The following is a 24,428-nucleotide window of genomic DNA, read 5'->3' as shown; positions in this document are numbered from 1 at the left end:
GTCTACAGGTAGCGCCGCCAAGTTGGGGGGGGCACCCACTCTCCTCTGTCTGAGCATGTCTTTTTTTCTGGGGGGGGGGGGGGGGGGGGGGGCCTGATGCGTAGCAGCGTATTCCACATCTGGGACAATGTACCGTTTCACACCTGCACATCCGGCATCAATACATGAAAACCCAGTAAACTGGACAAAATCTCGTTCTGCAGTGTCCCCATAAGGCCAGATTCTCGTTCTATCCATGCAGTGGAAATGAACACCCACCGCAAGGTCACTATATACAAAAAACCAGCTCGCCCGTAGCTTCTCCATCCCCCCTCATCCATCAATTGGACGTATCACAAACCTCCCACCCGACCCGACACGTAACAAATCCCCCCAACATATATCTCCCATCCCATCCCACATAACCACACCGCCCCTTCAACTACCCAGCCAAAGGCGGCAAGCTCCGCCCCCGCGCAACCCGCTCATCCGCCCTCCACTGCGCCTGCAACGTCGGCGCGTTGTGGGTAGGGGTGTACGGGGGGAGCCGGTCGTGGGGGGTTGACATGCGACGCCAGATGTTGCGGAGCCTGTTGGATTGGAAAAAGTGAGATATGTGATGTGAGTGGGGGATTGACTGAGGGGAGATGACGAGGGCCGATGTTACCGAGTGTTCTGCATAGCGGCAATCTCGACCTTCCGTTGCCACATGGTGAGTTTCTGGTGCAGTTCTTCTTGTTGCGCGTTCAACGACACGTAGTCCATCACCTAGGCGAACATGAACACACCTGCGTTAACAAACAACCCCCCAACTCAACCCCCCCGCATGGGCACCCGCATTCTCACATCAGGAACCCGGTAATCCTCCATCTCCCCCTTGATCCGCCGATTGACCTTCTCGGCCGCCGCCCGCTCGGCCTCGACGATCTCCGCCTCCGATATGAGTTTGGATAGCAGGTCCTGGCGTTGCGCGATCTCGGAACGGAGGTGGTGCGAGTCGGTTGTTAGCGCGTGCAGTTTCGTCTGTGTGTGGGTGTGGCATATCAGAATCGTCATATTCCACGACGAACAATGAATCGGAGGGGGTGGTGATACCACAAATAGACCTTGTGGTGATTCAAGACCTGCATCGTATTCCCCGCGGTCATCTTCAACTTCAGCAGCTCGGCGTTGCGTTCCTCGATCTTGGCGAGGTACTGTTTGTTCTCGATCTGCAGCTGGTCGAAATCGATCGCGTGGAGGACCTCGCCCATCTCTTCTTTCTGTTTGAGCTGCTGGTGGAGCTTGTTCTTTTGCAGTTTTAGCGTGCTGTTTTTTAGCCGCGTTTTTTTGATGAGCGCGTCCTGTGGGAAGGAGAGGATGGGAGTGAGGGGGTGGGTGATGAAGCGATGCGACGAGGAGGTGCGGCGGGTGTGATCCGCAATTCTGGGGCCTACGGCGCAGTTGGAGCTCCTCGCCTATCGTCTCGCCTCCTCCTCGCTCCGCTCGGCCGTCGCTTCAGTCGCAATGAACACCCACCTTCCCCCTAATCCTTTCCTCAAACCACCTCACAACCCTCTCACTCACAACCTTCCCCGTCCTCTGATTCACAGCGCCGCCCACAATATCCCTCCGGAACTCATAGTACTCCCTCGCGACCTCGCCCAGCCGCACATCCATCTCCTCCATCTCGGCCTTGAAGTTGTCGAGCACGCGCGCCCATTCCTCCTTCTGCTTCTCGATCTCGTCCTTGAGCTCCTCGAGTTCGCGCGTCGCGATCTCGGTCTTCTGGTCCGGTGTGAGCGGGGTCGGGGGGAGCGGCTTTTCGGGCGCGGCGGGCTTTTTTTTGCGACGCGGGGCGGCCGCCGCGGGGCCGCCGACGCTTGAGGGCCCGGTGGGTGCGGTCGCTCCGGTGGTTGTTGTCGTTGCTGTGGGACCCGCAACACCGCCCTCGGTCTCGTCATCCCCCTTCATTGCTCCGCCGCCTCCCCCGGTAGCCCCTCCCGCAGGAACTCCCCCTCCCGCACCGACAGCGACACCGCCGCCATCCCCGCCCACCCGCTTCAAGAAACCTTCAAAAAGGGTGTTCTCCGTCCGCAGCACGCGGCCCTTCTTGAGCAGCTCCTCTGCGAGCTTGACGAGCTCTGTGTCGGTGTAGGTGTCGAAATCGGTGTCTTCTAGGAGGGTTGGGGGGAGGGGGAGGTTGGTTGGTTGGGAGTGGAGTGGGGCGGGGACGGCTAATGGTGGTGGTGGGAGTTGGGAGGCGGTGGTGGCGGTGGGTGCGGGGTCGTCCATGGCTTTTGGATTTCGTTTGGGGCTGCGGTTTGTTGCGGGGGATGGATTGGGAGTCTTGTTTTTCCACTTTTTGCACTGTTTCCGTTGCGGGTGTTCAAAAAAGATGGGCGGTTTGATTCCCTTCCTGCAATCTGAAGAGGGGTAATTTGACAGGATTGACGGTGTTACGTCAGCGTTTTCGACAGCGCGGGGGGCGCAACCATCAGCCAACCCTACTTATATACCTGAACCCCAACGCCAGTCTTTGTAAAATAATTGAATGCAGGGATCATGTGACTTTGATTCGCAGTTTATTATGTCCGAATCCCTCTCTTGTGGGCGCTAACCCTAACTCCCTCGGTTAACCAGGTTGGCTGGGAAGGACGATTTGAAAGGTGCGACTGGTGGGAAAGCGGGAGTGGGGAAACCACAACTGCAAACGTGCGTGTGATTGCCAGCAACGACGACCACACACGACATACTCCCACCCCATCCCCCCCCTGCCCAAGGCTCCCACCTCTCCTCCATACTTGTCTCTGACGCTATCCGCCGCTCGCCGCTCGCTCAAAGGGATTCGCTTCGTTCCGTTCATAACTACCCCGACGACCAATTCAATCCTGACCCTGCAATCCAACGCACAATAACGACTAAACAGCTGCAGCAACACCCAGGCATTTTATCTTATCGGGCGCTCGCTTGCTCGGGAGTGTCCACCACCGGCATCATGGATCCTATGAACGGCTATGGTAAGGACTTGTGTCCCAATTGGGGGATGGTAGGCATGTTCCCCACAAAGTGATCACCCCGCCCGATCACTCGGAGTACACCTCCCCGCTTCCCAGAAAGAACCCCATTCCCACCGCTTCTCACAATCCCATCCCCGCAGACGCACAGTCATCCTTTGACGACAGCGACGAGATCAGCCAGGAAGACTGCTGGGATGTCGTCACGGCTTTTTTCAACGATAAAGGGCTCGTCAGGCAGCAATTGGATTCGTTCGATGAGTTTGTGCAGAATACCATCCAGGAGATTGTTTATGAGAATGCAGAGTTTCAGATTGTTACCCCCGGGCAGCATAGTGGGACGTTGGGGGATGTCACGGTAAGCCGCGAGCGGTAGCGAGGCTTACTGGGAGACGAAGCGTCAGCGAGGTCGACCAGAGTGAACGCCTTCGCGAGCGACGGCGAGTGCGGGCGGAGCGAGTCACATCGCGCCAAAGGCGCAAAACTCATCTCACAGGATTACTTGGCGAGCCTCAGCGAGCAAAGCGCGCAGCTCCGCCCATCGGTCACTCGCGGACGCTCGGATTGTCTACGGAGGGATGGATGATAATAACAGTTTTTTTTTGTAGAAACGATATTCAGTTACGTTTGATCAGATTTACCTGAGTCGACCGACGCATTCGGAAGCAGATGGAGAAGTTCGGAGTTTGTTCCCACAGGAGGCGCGGTTACGGAATTTAACGTAAGGATTGGGAGGAGGCTGGGGCTGGTGATGGTGATGAGGTTGTAAGGAGACGAGTGGCAGAGCGGGAAATATGGGAAAGAAAGCGATTTCGCGGAGGGCAGTCGATGTGGAGGACAGGGACGGGCGCTAGAAAGATATCGAGTGAAGGGCCGAAATTGCGCTGAAGGCTTCTGCTCTGTGCGTCACATCCCGCCGAGCAGTTGCTAATCTTCGATACCACAGATACTCCGCACCCCTCTACGTCGACATCAAAAAGAAAATCGAGTTTGCAGATCCCAAACACCCCCGAAATCGCGACGTAACCCTCGCCAGCGAAATGTACTGGCAGACCGAACAAGAAGAAGAAGACTTCACCCGCGTCTTCATCGGAAAAGTGCCCATCATGCTCCGCTCCAATTACTGCAGTTTGGGCGAAATCACGAGCTCCGAGGCCCCCTCACTGAGCGTCGAGGATGTCGGGGAGTGTCCGTACGACCAGGGCGGGTACTTTGTCATCAACGGATCGGAAAAAGTGCTGATTGCGCAGGAACGGATGGCGTTCAACCAGTGCTATGTCTTCAAGAAAGCCGCGCCGGGGCCGTACCTGTACAGTTGCGAGATCAGGAGTCAGGCTGAGAAGGGCAGCAAGTTGCCGTCGACACTGTTTATCAAGATGATGGCGCCACGAGCTGGGAAGACGGTACGTAACTGGCATCATTCCCCGCTCTCTCTTACTACATCACTCACCGACCCATTCCGACTCCTACAGACCCTCGGCTCAACCATCAAGACATCTCTCCCCTACATTAAATCCGACATCCCCATCATCATCGTCTTCCGCGCCCTCGGTATCGTCACCGACCGCGACATCCTCGAACACATTTGCTATGACTTTAACGACCACCAGATGCTGGATCTGCTGAAACCGAGTGTCGAGGAGGCGTTTGTGATTCAGGATAGGACTGTTGCCTTGGATTATATTGGGAATAGGGGGACGCAGGTGGGGGTTAGTAGGGAGAAGAGGTTGAGGTGAGTTTTGGGAGTTTCAAGGAAAAGATGGGCTTTGCATTGCATCCGAATCACAAGTAAGGCCTGGGCGATGGTTCCTGACCGAGCATGATCTTCCAGATACGCAGCGGACATCTTACAAAAGGAAATGCTGCCCCACGTCAGCACAACCCCACACACGCAAACGCGCAAAGCCTTCTTCTTTGGGTACATGATCCACCGCCTTCTCCTCGCCGCCCTCGAACGCCGCGAACTCGACGACCGTGACCATTTCGGCAAAAAGCGCCTCGACCTCGCCGGCCCGCTCCTCAGCAGCCTGTTCCGCACGCTGTTCCGCAAACTCACCCAGGACGTGAGCCGCTACACCAAGAAAGTCGTCGACAGCGGCGGCGACTTCAATCTCTCCATGGCCGTCAAGGGCGGCACCATCACCCGCGGTCTACAATACTCGCTCGCAACAGGGAACTGGGGCGACCAGAAGAAAGTCATGTCGGTCAAAGCAGGCGTCAGTCAGGTGTTGAATCGATACACCTACGCATCCACACTCTCCCACTTGCGTCGTCTAAACACACCCATCGGGCGTGACGGCAAGCTCGCCAAACCCCGTCAATTGCACAACACACACTGGGGCATGGTGTGTCCCGCCGAAACGCCCGAGGGCCAAGCCTGCGGGCTCGTCAAGAACCTGTCCCTGATGGCAACCATCACCGTCGGGCAGCCCGTGGACCCCATCCTGCAGTTCCTCTCGGAATTCGGAATGGAAGCTCTCGAAGACACCCCGCCCTCAATCATCCCAAGTTCAACAAAAGTGTTTGTGAATGGACAGTGGCTGGGTATCCACCGTGACCCCGACGCGCTGGTTAATACTTTGAGAGGATTGAGACGAGCGGCGGATGTCAGTGTGGAGATTTCGATTGTGAGGGATGTGGTTGATAAGGAAGTGAGGGTTGCAACAGACTATGGAAGGATTTGTAGGCCGCTGTTTGTGGTGGATGAGAAGACGGATATGTTGGCGTTGAAGAAGTCGACTTTGGAGGCTTTCAGGCCGGATGTGAGTATACATAAGTATGAGAGGAAGGCGGTAAATGCCGGACAGTCGCTGACAACATTATCCCCACCACCAGCCCGACGGCGACGTCGAACCCACCCAAACCTGGCCCTCCCTCCTGGAAAACGGGCTGGTAGAGTACCTCGACACCGAAGAAGAAGAAACCGTGATGATTGCAATGGACATTGAAGAATTGCAGCGCGTCCGCGCGATTAAGCGCGGCAGCGAGTGGGTGAAGGAAGTGACGGACAAGACGGCGAGGTTGAGGTCCAAAGCGGCGTATGCGAGCAGGTTTACGCATGCGGAGATTCATCCGAGTATGATTTTGGGGATTTGTGCGAGTATTATTCCGTTTCCGGATCATAATCAGGTGGGTGTGGGACGATCTTTTTTTCCGAGGGTGTTTTGTGTCTCGCCTTCTAATGGGGGAGAAATTGGCAAGGTGATTTGGTGATCTGACTCACCCGACTTTTTTTTTGTGAATCACAGTCTCCGCGTAACTGTTACCAGTCCGCGATGGGCAAGCAAGCGATGGGCATCTTCCTCACCAACTTCCAAGTCCGCATGGACACGATGGCCAACATCCTCTTCTACCCCCAGAAACCGCTCGCAACCACCCGCGCGATGGAATTCATGCACTTCCGCGAACTCCCCGCCGGCCAGAACGCCATTGTCGCCATCGCCACCTACTCCGGTTACAACCAGGAAGACTCCCTGATCATGAATCAATCCTCCATCGACCGCGGCCTGTTCCGCTCAATGTACTACCGCGTCTACATGGACACCGAGAAGAAAATTGGATTGATTGAGAGCGAGACCATCGAGAAGCCGTACCGCGAGGACTGTTTACGGTTGAAGCATGGGTCGTACCATAAGATTGAGCACGATGGGCTGATTGCCCCCGGGACAAGGGTGAGCGGGGAAGACATTATCATTGGAAAGACGGTGCCGATCAAGGAGGATAGCACGGAGATGGGGCAGCGGACCGCGGCGCATACCAAGCGCGACGCGTCGACGCCGCTGAAAAGCACCGAGAACGGGATCGTGGACCAGGTGATGGTGACGACCAACGAGGCCGGGTACAAGTTCGTCAAAGTGCGCATCCGCAGCGTGCGTGTGCCGCAGATGGGCGACAAATTCGCCTCCCGCCACGGACAAAAAGGAACGGTTGGAATAACCTACCGCATGGAAGACATGCCCTTCTCCTGCCAAGGCATCGCGCCCGACATTGTCGTCAACCCACACGCCATCCCCTCGCGAATGACCATCGGACACTTGGTCGAGTGTCTCTTATCAAAGTTGTCCACCATGACGGGCATCGAGGGCGACGCGACCCCGTTCACCGACGTGACCGTCGACCAGATCTCCAACACGCTTGAGCACTACGGGTACCAGAAACGCGGGTTCGAGGTGCTGTACAACGGACACACGGGGAAGAAGTTGCAGGCGCAGGTGTATTTCGGGCCGACTTATTATCAGCGGCTGAAGCATATGGTCGATGATAAGATCCATTCGAGGGCTAGGGGCCCGGTGCAGATCTTGACGCGGCAGCCGGTGGAGGGACGGAGTAGGGATGGCGGGTTGAGGTTTGGGGAGATGGAACGGGATTGTTTTATTGCGCACGGGGCTGCGCAGTTCCTTAAGGTACTGTGAACATCACCGTCGTTTCACATATCGGATGGGGACTTGATATTAACGGACTATGATAACGTTTTTTTTTCACAGGAGAGGTTATTCGACGCCTCGGACGCGTACCGCGTGCACGTGTGCGACCGGTGCGGCCTGATGGTGATTGCGGACCTGAAGCGCAACAAGTACGAGTGCCGCATCTGCAAGAATACCACTGAGATCTCGCAGGTGCATATCCCGTATGCGGCGAAGCTGCTGTTTCAGGAGTTGATGGCTATGAATATTGCGCCGAGGATGCTTGTTACGTGAGGGAGGGTGAAGGAGGATGGAGGTTGAATGTGAGGATGGGCCTGAGCGGAGAACACATGCCTCGCTTTGCATCGCTCCGTCGGCGTAGGATGTCTCACTCAACGGAATGGAGACCCCAATCAGCGGGGAGTGACGGGCAAGTGGATTGGTTTATGGATCGAAGCTTCGATCGCTTCAGAATGAACGGTTCCCGTTTCCCCACAAAGCAGGCACGGTTTTATGTGTCCCCTCTGCTTCCCGGGGTAGTGGAGGTGGAGGAGAAAGGGAATCTCTGTCTCTCTCGCTGCATACATAATGTACATTTTGTGTTTATTGCATATTATTCTTATCCACAGAGAGGAGGATGTGGAGAAAGCGTTTCTGGTGGAACGGGGAGTTGTGATGTGATTTCGCGTGGAGAAACCAAGAAACCAGGCTTGAGCTTTCCGACATCAACATCCGCTCAAGCAGCATTAGAACTTCAACAGCAACCTACGCATACACTCCTTGGTCAGCTTGCAGGCACTATACAGCGTTTGCCACACGACACACACATATTCGCCATCTGTAATTCCCTTCATAAAAGCATAATGAACCGCCTCACACCATCCCTCCGCCATATCCGCCTCGTCGCACCACGGCCGATAACCCCGATATCAACCCGGCTATGTCCTCCACGGAGTCTAGGGACGGTGGCGGGGTGCCGGGGGTTTGCGTGCGGGGTGGGGATGCAGAGGGATGTGATACTGAGTCTGCACATACGGTCGAATGCGCATTCGAATGGGGATGGGGGGGCGAGGAGAATCCCGACGAGGGGTCTCGCATCATCCCCAGGGACCCAAAGCAGCGATCCATCACCATCACGCTCCCCGGACCCAGCATCAGTGACCCCCGACGACCCGTCCGCCCCGCGCACATGCTGGCACTGCAACGCGACCCTCGCGCCGTCGTCCATCTTCTGCCCCGCGGAAGCGGCCAACGACCGGATGGTGATCCAGCCGATTGGGGCGGATGCGACCTATTTGGATGTTTTCTTCCCGGAGGGGGCGGACGAGGTGGGGGGGAGGGAAGCGAGGAAGTGGCGGTTTGATGTAGATGAGGCGGGGTTGAAGAAACGGTTCCTGGAGTTGCAGAGGGTCGTGCATCCGGATGGGTTTGCGGGCAAGTCGAAGGTATGTGCGTGGGGGCCATCAGACCAGTGGGGGATTTACATGCTTGACACCTCACCCCCACGGCTTCTCTCATCGTCACACAACACAACAGACAGAACGCCTCTGCGCGGCCCAACAATCCACCTTCATCAACAAAGCCTACCAAACCCTCCGCGACCCGCTCGCGCGCGCCAAATACCTCCTGTCCCTCCACGGCATCGCCGTCGACTCCGAAGCCGCTGGATCCGAGCCGCAGATCGACGACCCGGAGGTGCTGATGGCGGTGATGGAGGCGAGGGAGGAGATCGAGGAGGCGCGCGGGGAGGACGAGCTGCGGGGCATCCAAGCGGAGAATGAGGGTAACATCCCAAAACCCAAATCGGAATGTTTGTGCGGGCTGAACTGACGCATTTATACTGTTTTTCTTTTTTTTTTTTAAACCCAGAACGGATAAAAACGACCTTGAGGGAGATTGAAGCGGCGTTTGCGAAACGGGATTTGAACGCTGCGGCCCAAGCGACCACCCGGCTAAGGTACTGGCGGAATATCAGGACCGCGATCGAGGAGTGGACGCCCGGGGGCCGGGTTGAGATCAGGCATTAGATGAGGAGAGGATTTGGCATCGGACTCCCCTTACGAAGCCTGCCGCCTCTGCCCCGTCTCCTCGCCATAGCACCATAATGATCAGCGGAACCACATCTTACATCGAGTAGGCTAGCTCCATCACATTCACACGTAGCAACACGGTTCAATGTACATACATTTACATTTAGGCATATATAGATGGAAAACGCAACCCTTTGTATCCGGCACCGTTTCGTGCATACGACCAGGGACGTATCTCGCAAGGAAGTGATATCAACATCACCCGCATATCGTTTTGTAGCTAGTTGCATGCGTATAATGTATATTGACAAAAAAAGAGTGCGAAGATCTCCGCAGGGGGTATATAAAACTCTTTGAGCGTGAACTCATCACCAAGCCTCCCAAAAAAACAAAAACGAAACGCGTGCTGTGATGCGCTGCGTATCCTCCCTCTTCGGCCGTGTACATCATACCCACCGCCCCCCAAAAAAACACAGGGTTATGATTGCCTACTTCCGCGCTACACCGATGGTTGGGATGGCGCGTACGCGCGCCGATACTTTGGGCGGCGCGACGATGGGGATCCCCGTCGGTTCCGTCTGTGCTGGCGCTGGCGTCGACGGCGTTGTATTCGCGCTCGTCCCTGCATTTGCATTCCCACTCGCAGCAGCACCTTCGCCTCCCCCACCTTCCCCTCGGCGTCGCGGCACCACCCGCGGTCCACCCATCCTCGGCTTCACTCCACCCGCCCCGGGGATCACGGCCCTACTCGGCCGCGGCACCGATAACTCGAGCGGGATATCGACCGCCAAGGGTGCGCCGACGTCCGGTTCCTCGACGGGGGGCACGAATTTCCTCGCCGCCTGCGGCACCGGCCGTTGCATCTCCTCCGCATCCTCCTCGTCCTCCAACACAATCGTCGCCGCCCCAACAACTGCAGCAGCGGCAGGCGACCTCTCTTTGACCACCGCCTCCGCATCGTCAGCATCGTCGCGTTTCACCCGCTTGCTCTCGGGGCCGGGGGCGGACTCGTCGTCGTCGTCGTCGCCGTAGTCCTCCCCCGCGGCCCGCGCAGCCATCTTGCGTTTCTGCACTCGCTCTCGGACACTCTCCTTCATCTTCTCCGCGACGTCCTCCGCTGTCAAAACAAAAATAACACACAATCAATAACCCCCGTCATCCCACACACCCCCAAAAACAAACAACCACAAAGCATATTGAGGATTTTTGGAAACCGTACGTAGATTTCGACGCCGGAGGATGGCGGCAGAGAGTTTCCGGGCGTTGGTGCGTTCCTCGGCGTTGTATTTGGCTTTGATCTGCGCGCGGGTCAGGTCCGGCAACAACAGGGAGATCATTCCAAAATCCGTGCCAAAGTAACTCAGGCCCTACAACCGTCCACCAAAAAACCCCCCATTATCAGTCAACGCATGTGGATATATATACCCCAGTGTGATACCCCCAAAACGAACCTGATAAAACACCTCGGTGCGTTCCCCCGTCCATTTGACTCTCCCCATCCGATCCTTGCGTCGGAAACTGGCGCTCGTGACGTGGCGCATCACGCCTTCGTCCACCGTCTCCAACTCGCTTTCATCCAGGACTTTGTTCTGCACGACTAACGTCTCCGTGTCGACGACGTAGCGGCCGTCTGCGCCGAGTTTCAATTGCGGTCCCGCTCTTCTGACGGGTTGTTGTTCAGGCTCTGAGGGGGCGGGAGAAGCGGAGCGGGAGCGGACGGAGGAGGCAGCAGGGGATGAGGAGCGGGTACGGGCCTCGCGTTTTTGTTCGCGGCGGAGCTCTTCGAGGCGGGAGAGTTTGCCGGAGGGGAATTTGTGCTTGATGAGGGCGGAGAGGGTTATTTTTGGGAGGGTTGTTTCGTCGAGGATCTCAGGGACGTCGTCGGCGGGGGTAAAGTCCGGGTCGGCGGTGGGGGAGGAAGGGGAGTGTTCTTCGTGGGTGGGAGAAAGGGGCGCGGCGGAGCTGATGACGGTGGGGATGAAGGAGGCGCGGGAGCCGGAGCGGGCGCGGGTTATCATTGGGGTTGAGGGGGGTGGGATCTGGGTACCATGATAGGGCTGTTAGCATCACGAATTGTGTATCTTCGAATCCCAGGTCCCGAACATACCGATAGAGATGAGCTGGTATGGGGTGTCGCGATGGGCAATGCTCTGTCGGTCTCTTGCGGCTTGTCGGCTGGTAAGGATGTCTTCTGGCCCGGTATTAGGATCGCCTGGGTGCGAATGCCCGGTACAATGCCTCCTATCTGAGTTTGCGGGGAGGGAAAAGAAGGAAGATATGAGACCCAGTTGGTTTGAGATCCATCAGCCGTCAACCAAAAATGGAACGAAGCGAAGGCCGAGTTTGCTTGGGGCGGATGGTTGAAAGAATATCCTGCTCGCTTCCGCTCGCGACAAGGAAGTCGGACGGTATCGGTGAAGGGAATATGGCGCCTTTGGCGCAATGAAGCTCGCTTCGCTCGCCTGGCTCAAGCAACCCAGCCCCTCCCTCGCCCTTCCCTCGCCGCCATATGGCATTCCACGCGAAATACGCAAAACACACCTTAGGTGGCACACCCTTCCTGGGCCGACCCTCACTCGCATTAATCGACACATGCTCCTCATCATCCAACACATCCGTGTCCTGCATGGTGGCGACGACCAGTGCTACACCGCCGGTGGGTGTTTGTTCTTTTTGGAGGAGTACGTCTTTTAGGATGGGTGCGGGGAGTGTTGGTTTTGATGGTGGTGCTGTTGTTGCTGGTGCCGTGGATGGAGGTGTCGGGATGGCTGGCGCAGCGGTTATTGTGGGTAGTGGTGTTTTCTCCGGTATACCCGATCCTGCGACCTCTACGGCTACTGCATTCGTCGCATTCACAACCACCGCCCCTGCTCGTCCAGCGCCTACCCCTATCCCAGTCCCAACCCCAGCAACCGTCCGCCTAGGCTCCACCACCACCCCTACTGCCTCATCATCCCGCGATTCCACCTGCGGTTCCTGCGTCCCCTGCGCCTGTATCTGCGTTGCCGGTTGTTGTGGCACACCCACTTCCGCGGTTTCGACAGGCGTAGCTCCCACCGCCGTCGCTGCCGGCGTATTCGTATTCGCATTCGTAGGCGTAGGCGCAGGCGTAGGTGTAGGTGTAGGTGTAGGAGTCGGCGTGACCGTTGTTGTTGCTGCATTTAGCGTCGGCTGCGAACCCCCTCCAGCAGCTGCAGCTGCAGAACCAGGCCGTGGCCTCCCTGGCCTCGGTTTGACTTTGGGCGCAGGACCGAATTTGCCTGGGCCTCGGCCTGTAGGTGGGGATAATGGGGTTAGGTGTTTCATGCGGTGGGATGGATATGACGGTGGGAGGGTATACTTACTGACTCCTGAGAGTGTTAGCTCTACCATGTTGGGACTGGAGAGAGACTATGGGACGCTGGAGAGAGGGAGCAGTGCGACTGTGAGAGAGCGTATGGAGTAGGTTGAGAAGGGACGCTGAGCGGGGAAAAAAGCCGTTCTGGAAAGAGGGGTGTTCTAAGAGAGATCGGACACGCGCGGAGTGGGACATCCCCCCCTCAAGGCGTTATCATATCAGGGACGGCTTGCAGTTGCCACACCACACACTCCTGCTGGCCATGAACTTCACTATGATGGGCGGGGAGCGACATGAAGCACGAGTGTCGGTCCTTCGTCGGCGAGTTGTTTGCAGGGTGCCCGTTGGGTGTTTGCAGCTGCCGAGGGGGGGTGCTGAACGAGGAGGGAGTGCGACTAAACGAGACAAAAAGAGCCTGCGCGTTCCTCTCAGCGCTCACGGCTATTACTGTACACTCCTCCACAGAAGAGATCACTCGGCACAGCACTGCGCCATGACAAACGACGAACAGGACCACCAACAGCAGCACCCGCATTCCGCCTCTCAACACCTCCTATCCTCAGCCCCCTCCCCTCCGTCCCCTCCCTCAGCCCCGGAAGCACAAATGTCGTCAACAACAACCGCAACCCCACCCCAACGCCCTCTCCTAATCCTCTACGCAACAGAGACAGGCACCGCCCAGGACGTTGCGGAGCAACTTGCAAGGGAGGCGAAGCGGAGGTGGTTTGATGTGCGGGTTTTGGGAATGGATGAGTATGATCGGGTGAGTTTTGGTGAGAGGGGGGGAGGGGAACGAGGAGGAGGAGGAGGAGGAAGGGGCGGGCAGGCGGCGATGGATGCGACGAGCGAATGCTTCGGCGAGGGACAGCGAGCAGCGAAAATGAGCCACAGCGAACGGGCGGTCTTAGTCAGACCAACCCCATATTCCTTGTTGCGGCCCAACCATCCAACGTTCGCTTGGTAGTCATGCAGGGGCTGCGTCGCAATGTATGTTTGATGGACCCGCGGGCGATACCTTGCCCCATCCAGATGCGATACGATCTTGAACAGTGACTGACTCAACCCTCCATGTTACTCCACAGTCGCAGCTAATCAACGAACCCCTCGTCGTCTTCATCTGCTCCACAACCGGCCAAGGCGAAGAACCCGCCCCAATGACCAAATTCTGGAAGTTCCTCCTCCGCAAAACCCACCCGGCCGACATTCTTTCCCACATGCACGCAGCAGTGTTTGGCCTCGGCGACTCCTCCTACGCCAAATTCAACTTCCCCGCCAAGAAGTTGTACAAACGCTTAGCGCAGTTGGGCGCCCAGATGCTGTTGCCGCGAGGCGACGGCGATGATCAGCACTACATGGGGTATGAAGGTGGATTGGACCCGTGGTTGGAGGGGTTTTGGGAGAAGGTCTTGGCAAAGTGGCCGATACCCAAGGGGAAGGAGATAGTGAGCGCGGAAACGATCCCGGAGCCGAGTTTCGAGATTCGGTTCCTTGAAGACGAGCCGACAGCCACGAATGCGGTGGATGCGGGGGATGCGACAGCGTCTCCTTCGACATCAACGAACGGGCACACAGAAGTGAGAGAACCCCACCACCGCCGCCCCACCCGCCTCACCGCCCACCTCACAACCAACACGCGCCTCACCGCCCCCACCCACCCACAAGACGTCCGCCACCTCGAATTCGCCCTCCCCCCCTCCACAACCTACAACCCCGCCGACGTCATGCTCATCCACCCCCAAAACCTTCCCACCGAAGTCGCATTGGTCCTCGACCACTTCAACTGGACATCCATCGCCGATAAGGTCTTCACACTCCACCCCACCGCGGATCATATATCTCTTCCGGCCCACCTACCCACCCCCCTGACACTACGGAATCTATTAACATGTCATCTAGATATCCTCGGTCGCCCCCGCAAATTCTTCTTCCACCTCCTCGCATTCTTCACCACCGACCCGCTCCACGCCGCGAAACTGCGAGAATTCACAACACCGGAAGGTGCATCGGAGTTGTTCTCCTACGTCACGAAACCGCGTCGAACGATGTGGGAGATCCTCCAGGATTTCACCTCGGCCACCGTTCCTCTAAAATACCTCCTGGACCTGATCCCCCCGCTCCGCCCACGCTCCTTCTCGATCGCATCCTCGCCCGCGGTGCATCCGCACACGATCCACCTCTGCGTCGCGATCGTCGGGTACAGAACCAAGCTCCAGAAACAGCGAACGGGCGTGTGCACGGCCTACCTCGCCCACCTCACACCGCCGTCGCCCGTGCGCTTTGAGATCAAACGCGGCTCGTTGAGATTACCGCGGGATCCCACCACACCGGTGATCTTTGTCGGACCGGGGACCGGGGTCGCCCCCCTGCGCTCCCTCATCCAACACCGCGCCCACGCCAACCGCGCACACCTCGACACCCTCGTCTTTGGCAACCGCAACCGCCACGCTGACTTTTTATACCAACCCGAGTGGGAACACTTGGAGCGCGCGGGGATGAAGCTCCTGACCGCGTGGTCGCGCGACCAGGACACGAAGATATATGTGCAGGACCGGATGCGGGAGCACGAGGCGGGGGTTGGCGAGACGATGAGGAAGGGCGGGTGGGTTTTGGTCAGTGGGTGAGTCACACTTCATAAACAAGCGGTTTCATTGTCTACGTGTTTTTTTGAGGGTGTTGATGTGGGGGTTCTTTTTTTAAGGAGTGCGAATAGGATGCCGAAGGACGTCACAGCCGCCCTCGTCGACATCGTCGCTTCTCAATATTCCATGACCCCCGCGGACGCTGAGGAGGAAGTAAGGAAGTGGGTGAGCGAGGGAAGGGTGCAGATGGAGTGTTGGTCGTAGAAAAGGAACGCCCTCGTATGAAGCACTCCCCCGTTGGTAGTGCTGTTTGTTGGGCAGGGCATGCACCGCGTAGGGTAGATGTAGAATAGAATGTGTCAAGTGATCTATGCGTTGCGTGATTTGATATCCCCAATTGGCGAAAAGGAGTGATGTGATGTGAGAGAAACCGGATTGTATTAGGGGTAGCTTGAAATGCATTAAACGATGTGAATGGATGCCGAGAGAATTAGGTACAAGATGTAGTAATATGCTAAAATGATGATGATATGCTATGCGTGCATGAAGTGTGAGAGGGAAAACCAGCGGGTCCCAGTAGATAGTGGTACAAGTTCCTACCTCCCCACCCACTTCCTCCACCTCTCCCTCCAGCACCTGAGCTCCTCCCTCGCGGCGCCCCTGTACATGCGATTGCCCCCCAGGAACAGCAGCGGGTTCAGGAGCGTGTACGCGACGGCGCCAAAGTAGCTGATGCTGTCGACCCACACGGGCACGGGCTCGAACGTGACGAGGTTGTACCCGATGGAGAGGAAGAGTGGGAGGATGCAGAGGTAGTAGGAGACGACGATGATGAAGGCTTGCTTGGCGAGGGCGTAGGAGAGGGTGGCTGCTTGGGTTTCGAGGAGGCGTTTTTGGCGATGGGCGAAATTGTTGGAGGGGGTCGGGGTGCGGCGGGTGGTGAGGGTTGTGAAGAGGCGGGCGGCGGAGCGGGTGGGGCGGGAGTTGGGGGGTGGGGAGGAAGGGAACGGGGAGGCGTGGGCTGGGGCGGAGGTTGTTTGGGATGGTTTGGAGAGAGAGGATGAAGGGCTTGTTGGGGAAGGGAGCGGGAGGGAGCCTGCTGATGTTGCCTTTGGGCCGACTTTGTTTTGGGGGGATCCCCCCGAGGTGCGTTTGGAGGGGAGGAGGGAGTGGAGGGAGCGTGCGAAGGGGCCGGTTGAGAGGAGGGTTGTGATGGGGGAGACTGAGGTGGCGCGGCTGTTGTGTGGTGGGGGTGGTGGGGAAGTGGGTGTGTGCCGCGAATTGAGAGGGGATGTGTAGGCTGGCGGGGGGTATTTCGCCGTTGGGGCGGTTGTCGCGTTTCGGGAGCCTTCCATCAATGACTTCCCGTTGGTGAAGGATGTGGAGAGGTCGCCGAGGAAATTCGGAAGGGGACTTGCGGGGCCGTTGGGTCGCCCAGGGGATGTAGGCGAGCGCACGGTGACTGGCGCGGGTAACCCATCCACATCGATGGAAGGTGTGATGACCGTCCGTGGCGGGGGTGTGACTTTGATCTCCACGTCGTCGGGGTTGCCCTTTTGGCGGTGGATGGAGCGGCGGCGGCTGCGGGTATGGTTTTGGCGGTGGTCGGGAGAGGAAGGGGTTGGGATCTGGTTGGCGGTGAATAATGAAGGTGTATTCGATCCAGCGTCGGCTTGATGTACTCGTTTCCGGTCGTCGAAGCCGCTGTCGTCGTCGTCGTCGTCTTCCGAACGATCATCATCCTTCTCATCGTCATCACTAAAATCGACCATCTCATCATCCTCATCATCATCGTCGTGCTCCCGCGTCCGATCTATCCTCGGTTTCCGCGGCGGCGGCCTAGCGTCCTCCAGCTCGAGGTCGTCGTTATTCCCAAGGCACCCATTCCGCAACCCTTCACTCTTCGGCAGATAAGCCCCATCCAGATGCGTATACGCCTCCGTTGCGGCAGTCGGCTCCCCAAATCCGAACCCAAGCGCATCCCCATCGGCCCCGGCACCATCGAACGCGGGTCCCCCAAACTTATTGAAATTCGACTCGACCATATCGACCGCCGCATACTGCACCTTGCGGAACTTCTGGTAGATTTGAACATACATCCACAGCACGCCAATCATGGCCGTCGCAAACGAGGCGAGGGCGGTTAACGCGATCGACGCGCCGCGCCAATCTCCCGAGGCCATGGAGGGCAGGCACCAGACGCCGCTGGGCATGACCGTCGCCCACGACTGCATCATGAACGAAAAGGACGTACACAGGAACCCGAGGCCGAAGATGGCACACAGGATCCATCGCGCGTGCAGCATGGTGACGTCCTTTTGCAGGTTGATGGTGATATATCGTTCAGCGGTGAATGCGACCATCGAGAACTGGGCGACGATGCCCCACAGACCGTCGATGAAGCCCTGCACCTGGCACGCGCCGAACCCGCCGACATGGTGACCCAGGATTGCGGCGCCGACGTGCCGGCCAAAGAGGGCGTACCCGACCGAGATAATGTCCATCCAGAGTATGCTGAGGCCGAACAGTTTTGCGGGGGAGACGGGCACTCGCCGTGCGATCCAGAGGGTGAAGACGCCGAAGATGAAAGCGAAAATGCAGAGGGTCATGCCAATCCAGTTGTAGAGGACTTGACGTTCGGACAAGCGGAAGGGGAGGCTGTTGAGAGGAGTCAATATAGACCTGTTAGTCGGGACACTTCGGGAGGGGAATGGAATGCAGCTCCGACTCGTTCGTACAAGTATTTCCCCTGGCTCATGGCTTTTGGTATGGGATCGAGATAGTACTGGCCGTCAGCGTCCGGCGTCTGACCGAAGTCGTCTGGCGGCTCGAATGACGGGAGCGGCATGGCAGAGTTGAGACCTTTCCGAAGTGAATTGCGAAGGTGTCAGATGCTGCTATAGTCGTCGGTCAAGGTTCACCTGGGTGCAGTGCCTCTTCCGCACACACGCAACCGAGACACACACACATACCTTTTGCCAGCTACCGTAGGCTACTGTTCTCTCCCGGTGTGTCGAGGAGGGATGGCGAAGGCAACGAATACTGACCACCTATACAGAGTAGAGTAGTGCAGCGCCCTGGTTGAAGTCCGTCCTATGTCTGTCAATAGTAGCGATACCGTACAGTACAACTTTCTATTAGGGGCGGCAATGGCTTGACTTGGTTTGACTTGGCTTGACTAGACACCGTAGCCAGACCACCAGGTGGTCAAGAGGGTGGTGATCAAACCAAGTCATGCCCAGCCCAGCTAGCCGTTGGTTAACCACGGGTAAGCTTACATAATAATGTGACAGTGTCTTTTGACACATTCATATACAATGGGCTTAGAAGGGAATGTCCTAACCCTAACCCTAACCCTAACCCTAACCCTAACCCCAACCCTGACCCTTAGAAGGGAATGTTCTAACCCTAACCCTGCCTAACCCTAACCCTGCCTAACCCTAACCCCAAGCCTAACCCTAACCCTAACCCTGCCAAATCATCGCAGTCATCGCAGTAATCTTGGTTAACCGGTTAACCGGTGATCAAGCCATGACTTGCCACTTTGTAGCCAAGTCAACTGATGGTTTGCTACTTTGCTAGCCAAACCGTAGCCTAGTCAGACCGCGCCATGGCTTGACCACGGTTAACCTCACCATCTGCCGCCCCTACTTTCTATTGCGTTTGGGCGACGTCCGACGGGAGGCTTCAAGACGGGTGATTAAACCCCCCAGAACTACCGGAAAAGTAACTCAGGGGCACAGCAGCAGCATCGGCAACCGCATTGCCCCCCAGCAGTATGTACATACAGTCCTAGCGACAGCTCATACATATGCACGCACGCCAACGGCCATATTCCTTTTGAAGCCTCCACACTCATCCCACTGAGACTGTCGATATTCACCATGGGGGATGACGAAGCAGCCAAACAAGACGACTTCATCGCTTTCGACATGGACGAAGAGCTCATAGATCAGTGTGACGGGCCAGTCCCAACCTCCTCTGTAGCAGCCCACGGCACCGGCACAGGTTCAAGATCGCGCGCCCCCCCGACAGCAATACAATACCACCACCCGGGGCAAAACAGGCGGTCCCGCCAACCGCCGAGGCCCCCACAACGACCCGGGCAACGTCCATTCCAAGCCGCGATTGAGGAAACCAGAGATAAACAGCCTCGAGGTGTTGACGCCGTTACCCATCCCACCTTGGCAACCAAAAGACAGGAAATATTCAAGGAACTTGTTGAAGATGCTGCATGAGGAGATTGATGATTATATCTCGTACTTGATCCCCACCGAAGCTGGGCATGCTATGTGAAGGCCAACAATCGACCGCATTACGAGTGTGGTACATACTGTACGGCCAAAGGCTGATGTGCGCATTTTTGGGAGTTTCGAGACCAAACTGTATTTACCTTCTAGGTACGGGTGAATTCCCTTCTTGCAGGCCCCCGTCACAGCGGGGGACCCTGCATGTGTATGAACAAAGATGTTGATCCAAGCCAATACATCTTACACCCGCGCGCAGTGATGTGGACGTGGTGATATTAGATCAGACAATGCATCTCCCACCAATACGGCAAGTAAAGGAGGCCATCCGAAAAGCAGGAATTGCATCAAGGATGGAATGCATAACAGGCGCCAAGGTACCAAGGCAGGAGTTTGCTTACCCCCGTAACCCCCTTTTCCACCCAAAATGCGCGACAATTGCGCAACCCCACACCCCCCGAGGTCCCCATCATCAAGATGATGAAGTCCATAACAGGCTACCCTGCCAACATCAGCGTCAACGTTGCCGCCGGCATGCACGCCACTGAGATCGTCAAAACCTTCCTGAACGATCCGCGGTGCGGCGAAGGATTACGGGTGCTGCTGCTGATCATGAAGCAGGTCCAGTTGCAACGGAACCGGAATGAGATTTTTACCAGTGGGATAGGAGGTTACACGCTGATGAGCATCATTGCGGCATTTATGAGGGTATGGGCCAGTGATTCAGATGTCGGCGAGGGTGCGGAAGGGAGAAGCTGATGTGTCATGTTGGAATTACGCAGATGCATCCGAGACTGCAGACGGGACGAATACAGGCAAAAGGTAACCTTGGAGTGCTGCTGATCAAGCTGTTGGAGTTTTACGGAGTCAACTTCAACTATGAGGTGGTTAGGATTGCAATGGATATGGAAGGAGTGTGGTATTTCCCCAAGGTGAAGTTCGGAGATTGAATGGGAGCGCATGGTCATGGGACTGTGGAAACCAGGCTGCTTTGATTGACAAGCTTGCTTTGATTGTTTTAGTCAGCAATATCCTGGAAAGACTAACCCGGTGACGACGAACATACCTATGTTTTGCGTTTGAGTGAAGACAAAGCCAGTGGTGGTGGGTTAGGTGGGTTAGGGTTAGGGCTTCGGTTAAACGATGATCTATCTCATTTACCATAGAGAATGCCCCTCAAACATCCATCTTCAAAAACTCCACCCCACTTCACCTTCCATCTCTCGCAACGAGTTTGATGTAACGCCTTTTGGAGTGGAAGGCGACCTTGTTGGCGATCTGGATGAGGATCCGAATGAAGATCTTCGCAATGCAACAACCGCATCTTCTCGCGCCATGTCAGCCAATCTCCAAGGTGAAACTCCCACATCTTGCGGCTCTCCTGCATGCAGACATGGGTTTCCTTGTTTTCCGGAGGATGTAGACATTTACGATTGTGTCGAGGACGATGCGGGTCCTGACAGTCATGACAATGCCGATTGCAACAGCGACAGGGAGGATGGAAGAAGAAACGAGAACGTGAATATTAGAGAACGAATGCCAGATGTCGATGAAGTGGATCTCCGGAATGGGGATGAATCCATCATACAATTCAAAAGGTGGTGAACACTTTATTTTCTTTGGTCTTTCTTGCAGACGCAGCATGAAATGAACAATTTCTACCGCATTTCATGCTGACTTTGTTGACGTTTTGTACAACCAGTTACACACTTCAAGATTTTGACATGACAAAGTTGAACCATGCGGAATTTCAGGGATTGAGGGAATTCTTCAGCACCCCTCGCGGATTGTTCCGTGGAAGTGGTCAAGCAAGAAATGCCCAAACAATCGCCAAATCTCGCAAACAAATTTGCGGGTATCTTGGATGGCTCAAAGAGAGCGGGCGTAAGAATCGACCATTGTTCGAAGATTTCAAAGATCTCGATCTCTTCTTGGTGAGTGGCGCCTTCCGGTTTTATCAGGATTTCGATGTTTCAATGCGCGATATCCTGTCTGTTTTTGGGATACCGGTTCATCCCCTTTTCACGTCCTCTGGTTGTGAATCAATACTCAATTCCTCCTTTTTGTCATATGCAGGACAAATACGTGGACGGCTATCCCGTGGGGATCAGAGGGCTTGCACAAGGTTCTGTAGCCAACGCCATCACGGCAGCCATCGATGTACACAAGTATCTGGATTTTCTGGAATCGGAATCGTCCGTTAACCGCCGTGGAAAGTCTCTTAGCATCGCGCGCTTGCAGAATCAAAGGAACAAGGAACAAGCGTTGGCGGAGCGGGAGCGACAAGGTTCCGCTGAAGAGACCGGGACCACTATCTTATGGGAACAGGTAAGCCAATTCTCTAAGCATCTTCTGACCACCTGATTGAGCTTATGGCATATTTCCAAGATTGCTAACTCGTTGTCTTTCACCGTATTCCTTTTCATGCTTAGTTTCTGGAGGCTGTACATTGTCAGAGAAGAATTGTGGACGATCTCTGGCAAGGCGAAAAAAACTTTAGGAATCCTTGCAGAAGAAGTGCAAAAGTATCTTGGGCTCCCTTTTTACGCAGTGATTCCGCCGTCAGGAAGCAAAAAAATTTGGCCTCTTCCGGATCGCATCCTTACAGAAAAAGAAAGCCGAATGTCGTTGAGGAATCATATCGCCCTCATTCAAGGACGCCATGCAATTGTCGTCAGCGACTACAAGAATCGGATGTACAACGGGTCCAGAGACACCATGGAACTTCCAAACGATGACAACTTGATTATCAAGTACCTGACCTACCTTCTGAAGCCCGAAGTCCGTGTTTTGCTGACCAAAGGCAAGATGTATGGATTCCTCTTTTGCAGAAAGATCGGTGATGCTTTCGAAAACGCGGGAGATTGGAAACGTACCTTGGAAACAGTGTTCAGAAACACATCGGTCTTTTGAACATTTCCAGCAATGCTTTGCGTCATTCCTTCACGACGTTTATGGAATCAGTTGCCAATGAGGATCACGTCCGTCTGCAAGAGTTGACGGCATCTGCTATGCGTCACAATGTTCGGTGAGTTGGAAGACTCCCGTGAGTGTAAAAATTCTAGTGATGCCGAGGCTCCCATAGTGCCGAGGATCTTGTCTTTCTTTTTGTCCAGTTGTTAAACCGAGCATCACACCATCGACTCATGCATTTATTTTGTTATTGTGAAATGCAGCAGAAAACGTACAACAACACTCCCGCGATCCAGCGGAAGAGGAACGCGGTTGAAGTTGCTAGCAGGATTTGCTAGCGGGACCGCGAGAGGCAAGCATCCCTCTCTGGGAACCCCGCGGAAACCGACATGAGAGGCGAGCATTCCTTTGGGAACCCCGCGGAAACCGAGACAGGAGGCGAGCATTCCCTTTTGGGAACCCTGCAAGAGCCGAGGCGAGAGGCAAGCATTCCTTTGTGGGAACCTCGCGGAAACAGAGCATGGGAGAGTGGCCCCCGCCGTTGCAATTGCTGAGTGGTGAGGTGGCGCAAGGAAACAGAGTACTGCGGATCGTCGGAAGGTGGTTGCTGCCTTCTGCCGTTGCAAATGGTGCGAGGTAAGGAGGCCAGGGAAGCCGGTGTCGGGAAATGTTGGACGTGCGGAAGACGGAACGGAGATGGAGGATGGATTGAGCGAAAAAGGGTTGGCAGATGCAGGGCTTGACGGGTTCTGAACTTCGCAGTGTTGGAGCAGATCAAACTGTTATGATCTCGACGACAGAGGCGGAAGCGAAGTAGAGAAGACAAGGCGAGAGCGATGGACGACAAGAGATTGTATTGGCAAAACAAGAGACAAGGACTAGAACAAGAGATGAGAAGAACTGTTGTTGATCTGCTGGGGAGGAAGGGAATGGACGAAGAGAGGCCGGCTATTTATAGATAGACAACCCAGCAGATCAAAGAACAACAACCACAAGAGGGGACAGGGGGGGCGCCAGCTGTGCTCCTAGAGCGGGCGTGGCGAGCGTAGAGAGCAAGCTACAGCTGCTGGCTGTGGAGAAGTACTGGGGGGGTTGACAAATGGCCGGAGATTGGCTCACAGATGAGCGGGGTAGAGGAGGAGCGGCGAATGGGGGATTGGCGAAATGAGAGGTGAGAGGAGGAGTGGCAATATTGCGGGAGGATTGGCGAAATGAGAGGAGAGAGGAGGAGTGATCATTATGCGGGAGGATTGGCGAAATGAGAGGAGAGAGGGGGAGTGGCATTGACATTGGCATTGACATTGGCATTGACATTGACATCGACATTGACATTGACATTGGCGTTTCACATGGGCGTTTGACATTGGCGTTTGACATTGGCGGCTGTCAGTAGGTAAGATTATGGTATGGGCGCGTCGTCCATAACATCACCCCTCCCTTTAGGGGTGGCGGCAGCGGCGGCGTTGAGTCTGGTGTGGTCGCAGAGGAGGTGCTACGGGGACAGTGGAAGGCTTGTTGGGGTACGTGCTGTGGAAGTCCGTGAGGAGTGCATCGGTATGGGTGAGGTGTTCCACGGGCTCCCAGGTGTTCTCGGAGTCAGGCCAGCCTTGCCATTTGCCCAAGTACTGAAGGCGCCGACGATGGATGCGAGAGTCAAGGATGGCTTTGACAACCCACTCTTCTTGACCCTCAACAGTCTCTGGAGGCGTGGGTTCGGGTTGGTGTTGTTCGGGGATGGTGAAGCGGGGTTCAAGGAGCGAAACATGGAAGACATCGTGGATTTTGTAGGTAGCCGGGAGTTTGAGACGGTAGGCAACAGGATTGATCCTTTCAACGATGGGGAACGGCCCAATCTTGCGATTGTCAAGTTTTGGAGAGGGCCGGGTCGTCTGGAGATTTTTGCGGAGGAGCCAGACTTGGTTGCCAGGCTTGAAGTCTGGTGCA

General features: G+C 56.0%; 6 protein-coding genes across 6 annotated transcripts; 4 read left to right on the top strand and 2 right to left on the bottom strand.

Moving 5' to 3' along the window:
- Positions 1-90: 90 nt before the first annotated feature.
- Positions 91-1,971, bottom strand: EV422DRAFT_541984 (uncharacterized protein). The gene is made up of 5 exons (XM_053071242.1): positions 1,498-1,971; positions 1,086-1,322; positions 826-1,002; positions 647-747; positions 91-569 (listed from the first exon to the last, which is right to left on the bottom strand). Exons 1-5 carry the CDS (start codon positions 1,930-1,932, stop codon positions 422-424), a joined length of 1,098 nt encoding a protein of 365 aa, XP_052922196.1. The 5' UTR covers positions 1,933-1,971; the 3' UTR covers positions 91-421.
- Positions 1,972-2,956: 985 nt separating this feature from the next.
- Positions 2,957-7,672, top strand: EV422DRAFT_570846 (DNA-directed RNA polymerase II subunit RPB2; the record flags this gene model as incomplete). Its single annotated transcript, XM_053072925.1, has 9 exons — positions 2,957-2,978; positions 3,119-3,333; positions 3,584-3,696; positions 3,922-4,378; positions 4,448-4,707; positions 4,807-5,737; positions 5,811-6,104; positions 6,224-7,378; positions 7,460-7,672. The coding sequence occupies 9 exons, from the start codon at positions 2,957-2,959 to the stop codon at positions 7,670-7,672; spliced, it is 3,660 nt and encodes a 1,219-aa protein (XP_052922195.1).
- Positions 7,673-7,993: 321 nt separating this feature from the next.
- Positions 7,994-9,612, top strand: EV422DRAFT_227250 (HSCB C-terminal oligomerization domain-containing protein). The gene is made up of 4 exons (XM_053065530.1): positions 7,994-8,545; positions 8,630-8,823; positions 8,915-9,161; positions 9,248-9,612. Exons 1-4 carry the CDS (start codon positions 8,242-8,244, stop codon positions 9,403-9,405), a joined length of 903 nt encoding a protein of 300 aa, XP_052922194.1. The 5' UTR covers positions 7,994-8,241; the 3' UTR covers positions 9,406-9,612.
- A 284-nt stretch (positions 9,613-9,896) lies between these two features.
- EV422DRAFT_509065 (uncharacterized protein) lies at positions 9,897-12,780 on the bottom strand (the record flags this gene model as incomplete). The annotated part of the gene is made up of 6 exons (XM_053068811.1): positions 9,897-10,525; positions 10,577-10,775; positions 10,860-11,447; positions 11,516-11,653; positions 11,950-12,680; positions 12,753-12,780. 6 exons carry the CDS (start codon positions 12,778-12,780, stop codon positions 9,897-9,899), a joined length of 2,313 nt encoding a protein of 770 aa, XP_052922193.1.
- Positions 12,781-13,349: 569 nt separating this feature from the next.
- EV422DRAFT_590708 (uncharacterized protein) lies at positions 13,350-15,588 on the top strand (the record flags this gene model as incomplete). The annotated part of the gene is made up of 4 exons (XM_053073528.1): positions 13,350-13,508; positions 13,828-14,285; positions 14,325-15,362; positions 15,444-15,588. The coding sequence occupies 4 exons, from the start codon at positions 13,350-13,352 to the stop codon at positions 15,586-15,588; spliced, it is 1,800 nt and encodes a 599-aa protein (XP_052922192.1).
- Positions 15,589-19,208: 3,620 nt separating this feature from the next.
- EV422DRAFT_604763 (uncharacterized protein) lies at positions 19,209-22,603 on the top strand (the record flags this gene model as incomplete). The annotated part of the gene is made up of 10 exons (XM_053073764.1): positions 19,209-19,332; positions 19,391-19,616; positions 19,831-19,948; positions 20,034-20,279; positions 20,354-20,503; positions 21,648-21,899; positions 22,004-22,015; positions 22,084-22,096; positions 22,180-22,381; positions 22,459-22,603. The coding sequence occupies 10 exons, from the start codon at positions 19,209-19,211 to the stop codon at positions 22,601-22,603; spliced, it is 1,488 nt and encodes a 495-aa protein (XP_052922191.1).
- Positions 22,604-24,428: the final 1,825 nt, after the last annotated feature.

The sequence above is a fragment of the Fimicolochytrium jonesii genome (genome assembly GCF_025526975.1).
Source record: "Fimicolochytrium jonesii strain JEL569 chromosome Unknown EV422scaffold_29, whole genome shotgun sequence".
In the NCBI taxonomy this organism is placed as follows: domain Eukaryota; kingdom Fungi; phylum Chytridiomycota; class Chytridiomycetes; order Spizellomycetales; family Powellomycetaceae; genus Fimicolochytrium; species Fimicolochytrium jonesii.
This window is presented reverse-complemented; position numbering and strand designations above follow the sequence as displayed.

Coding starts and splice junctions, on each gene's coding strand:
- EV422DRAFT_227250 (XM_053065530.1), top strand. CDS start 8,242: ATGAACCGCCTCACACCATCCCTCCGCCATATCCGCCTCGTCGCACCA. Junction 8,546..8,629: donor CCCAGCATCAGTGACCCCCG/ACGACCCGTCCG, acceptor CGGAAGCGGCCA/ACGACCGGATGGTGATCCAG. Junction 9,162..9,247: donor CATCCAAGCGGAGAATGAGG/GTAACATCCCAA, acceptor TTTTAAACCCAG/AACGGATAAAAACGACCTTG.
- EV422DRAFT_541984 (XM_053071242.1), bottom strand. CDS start 1,932: ATGAAGGGGGATGACGAGACCGAGGGCGGTGTTGCGGGTCCCACAGCA. Junction 1,323..1,497: donor AGGAAAGGATTAGGGGGAAG/GTGGGTGTTCAT, acceptor TCCTTCCCACAG/GACGCGCTCATCAAAAAAAC. Junction 748..825: donor AGGATTACCGGGTTCCTGAT/GTGAGAATGCGG, acceptor ATGTTCGCCTAG/GTGATGGACTACGTGTCGTT.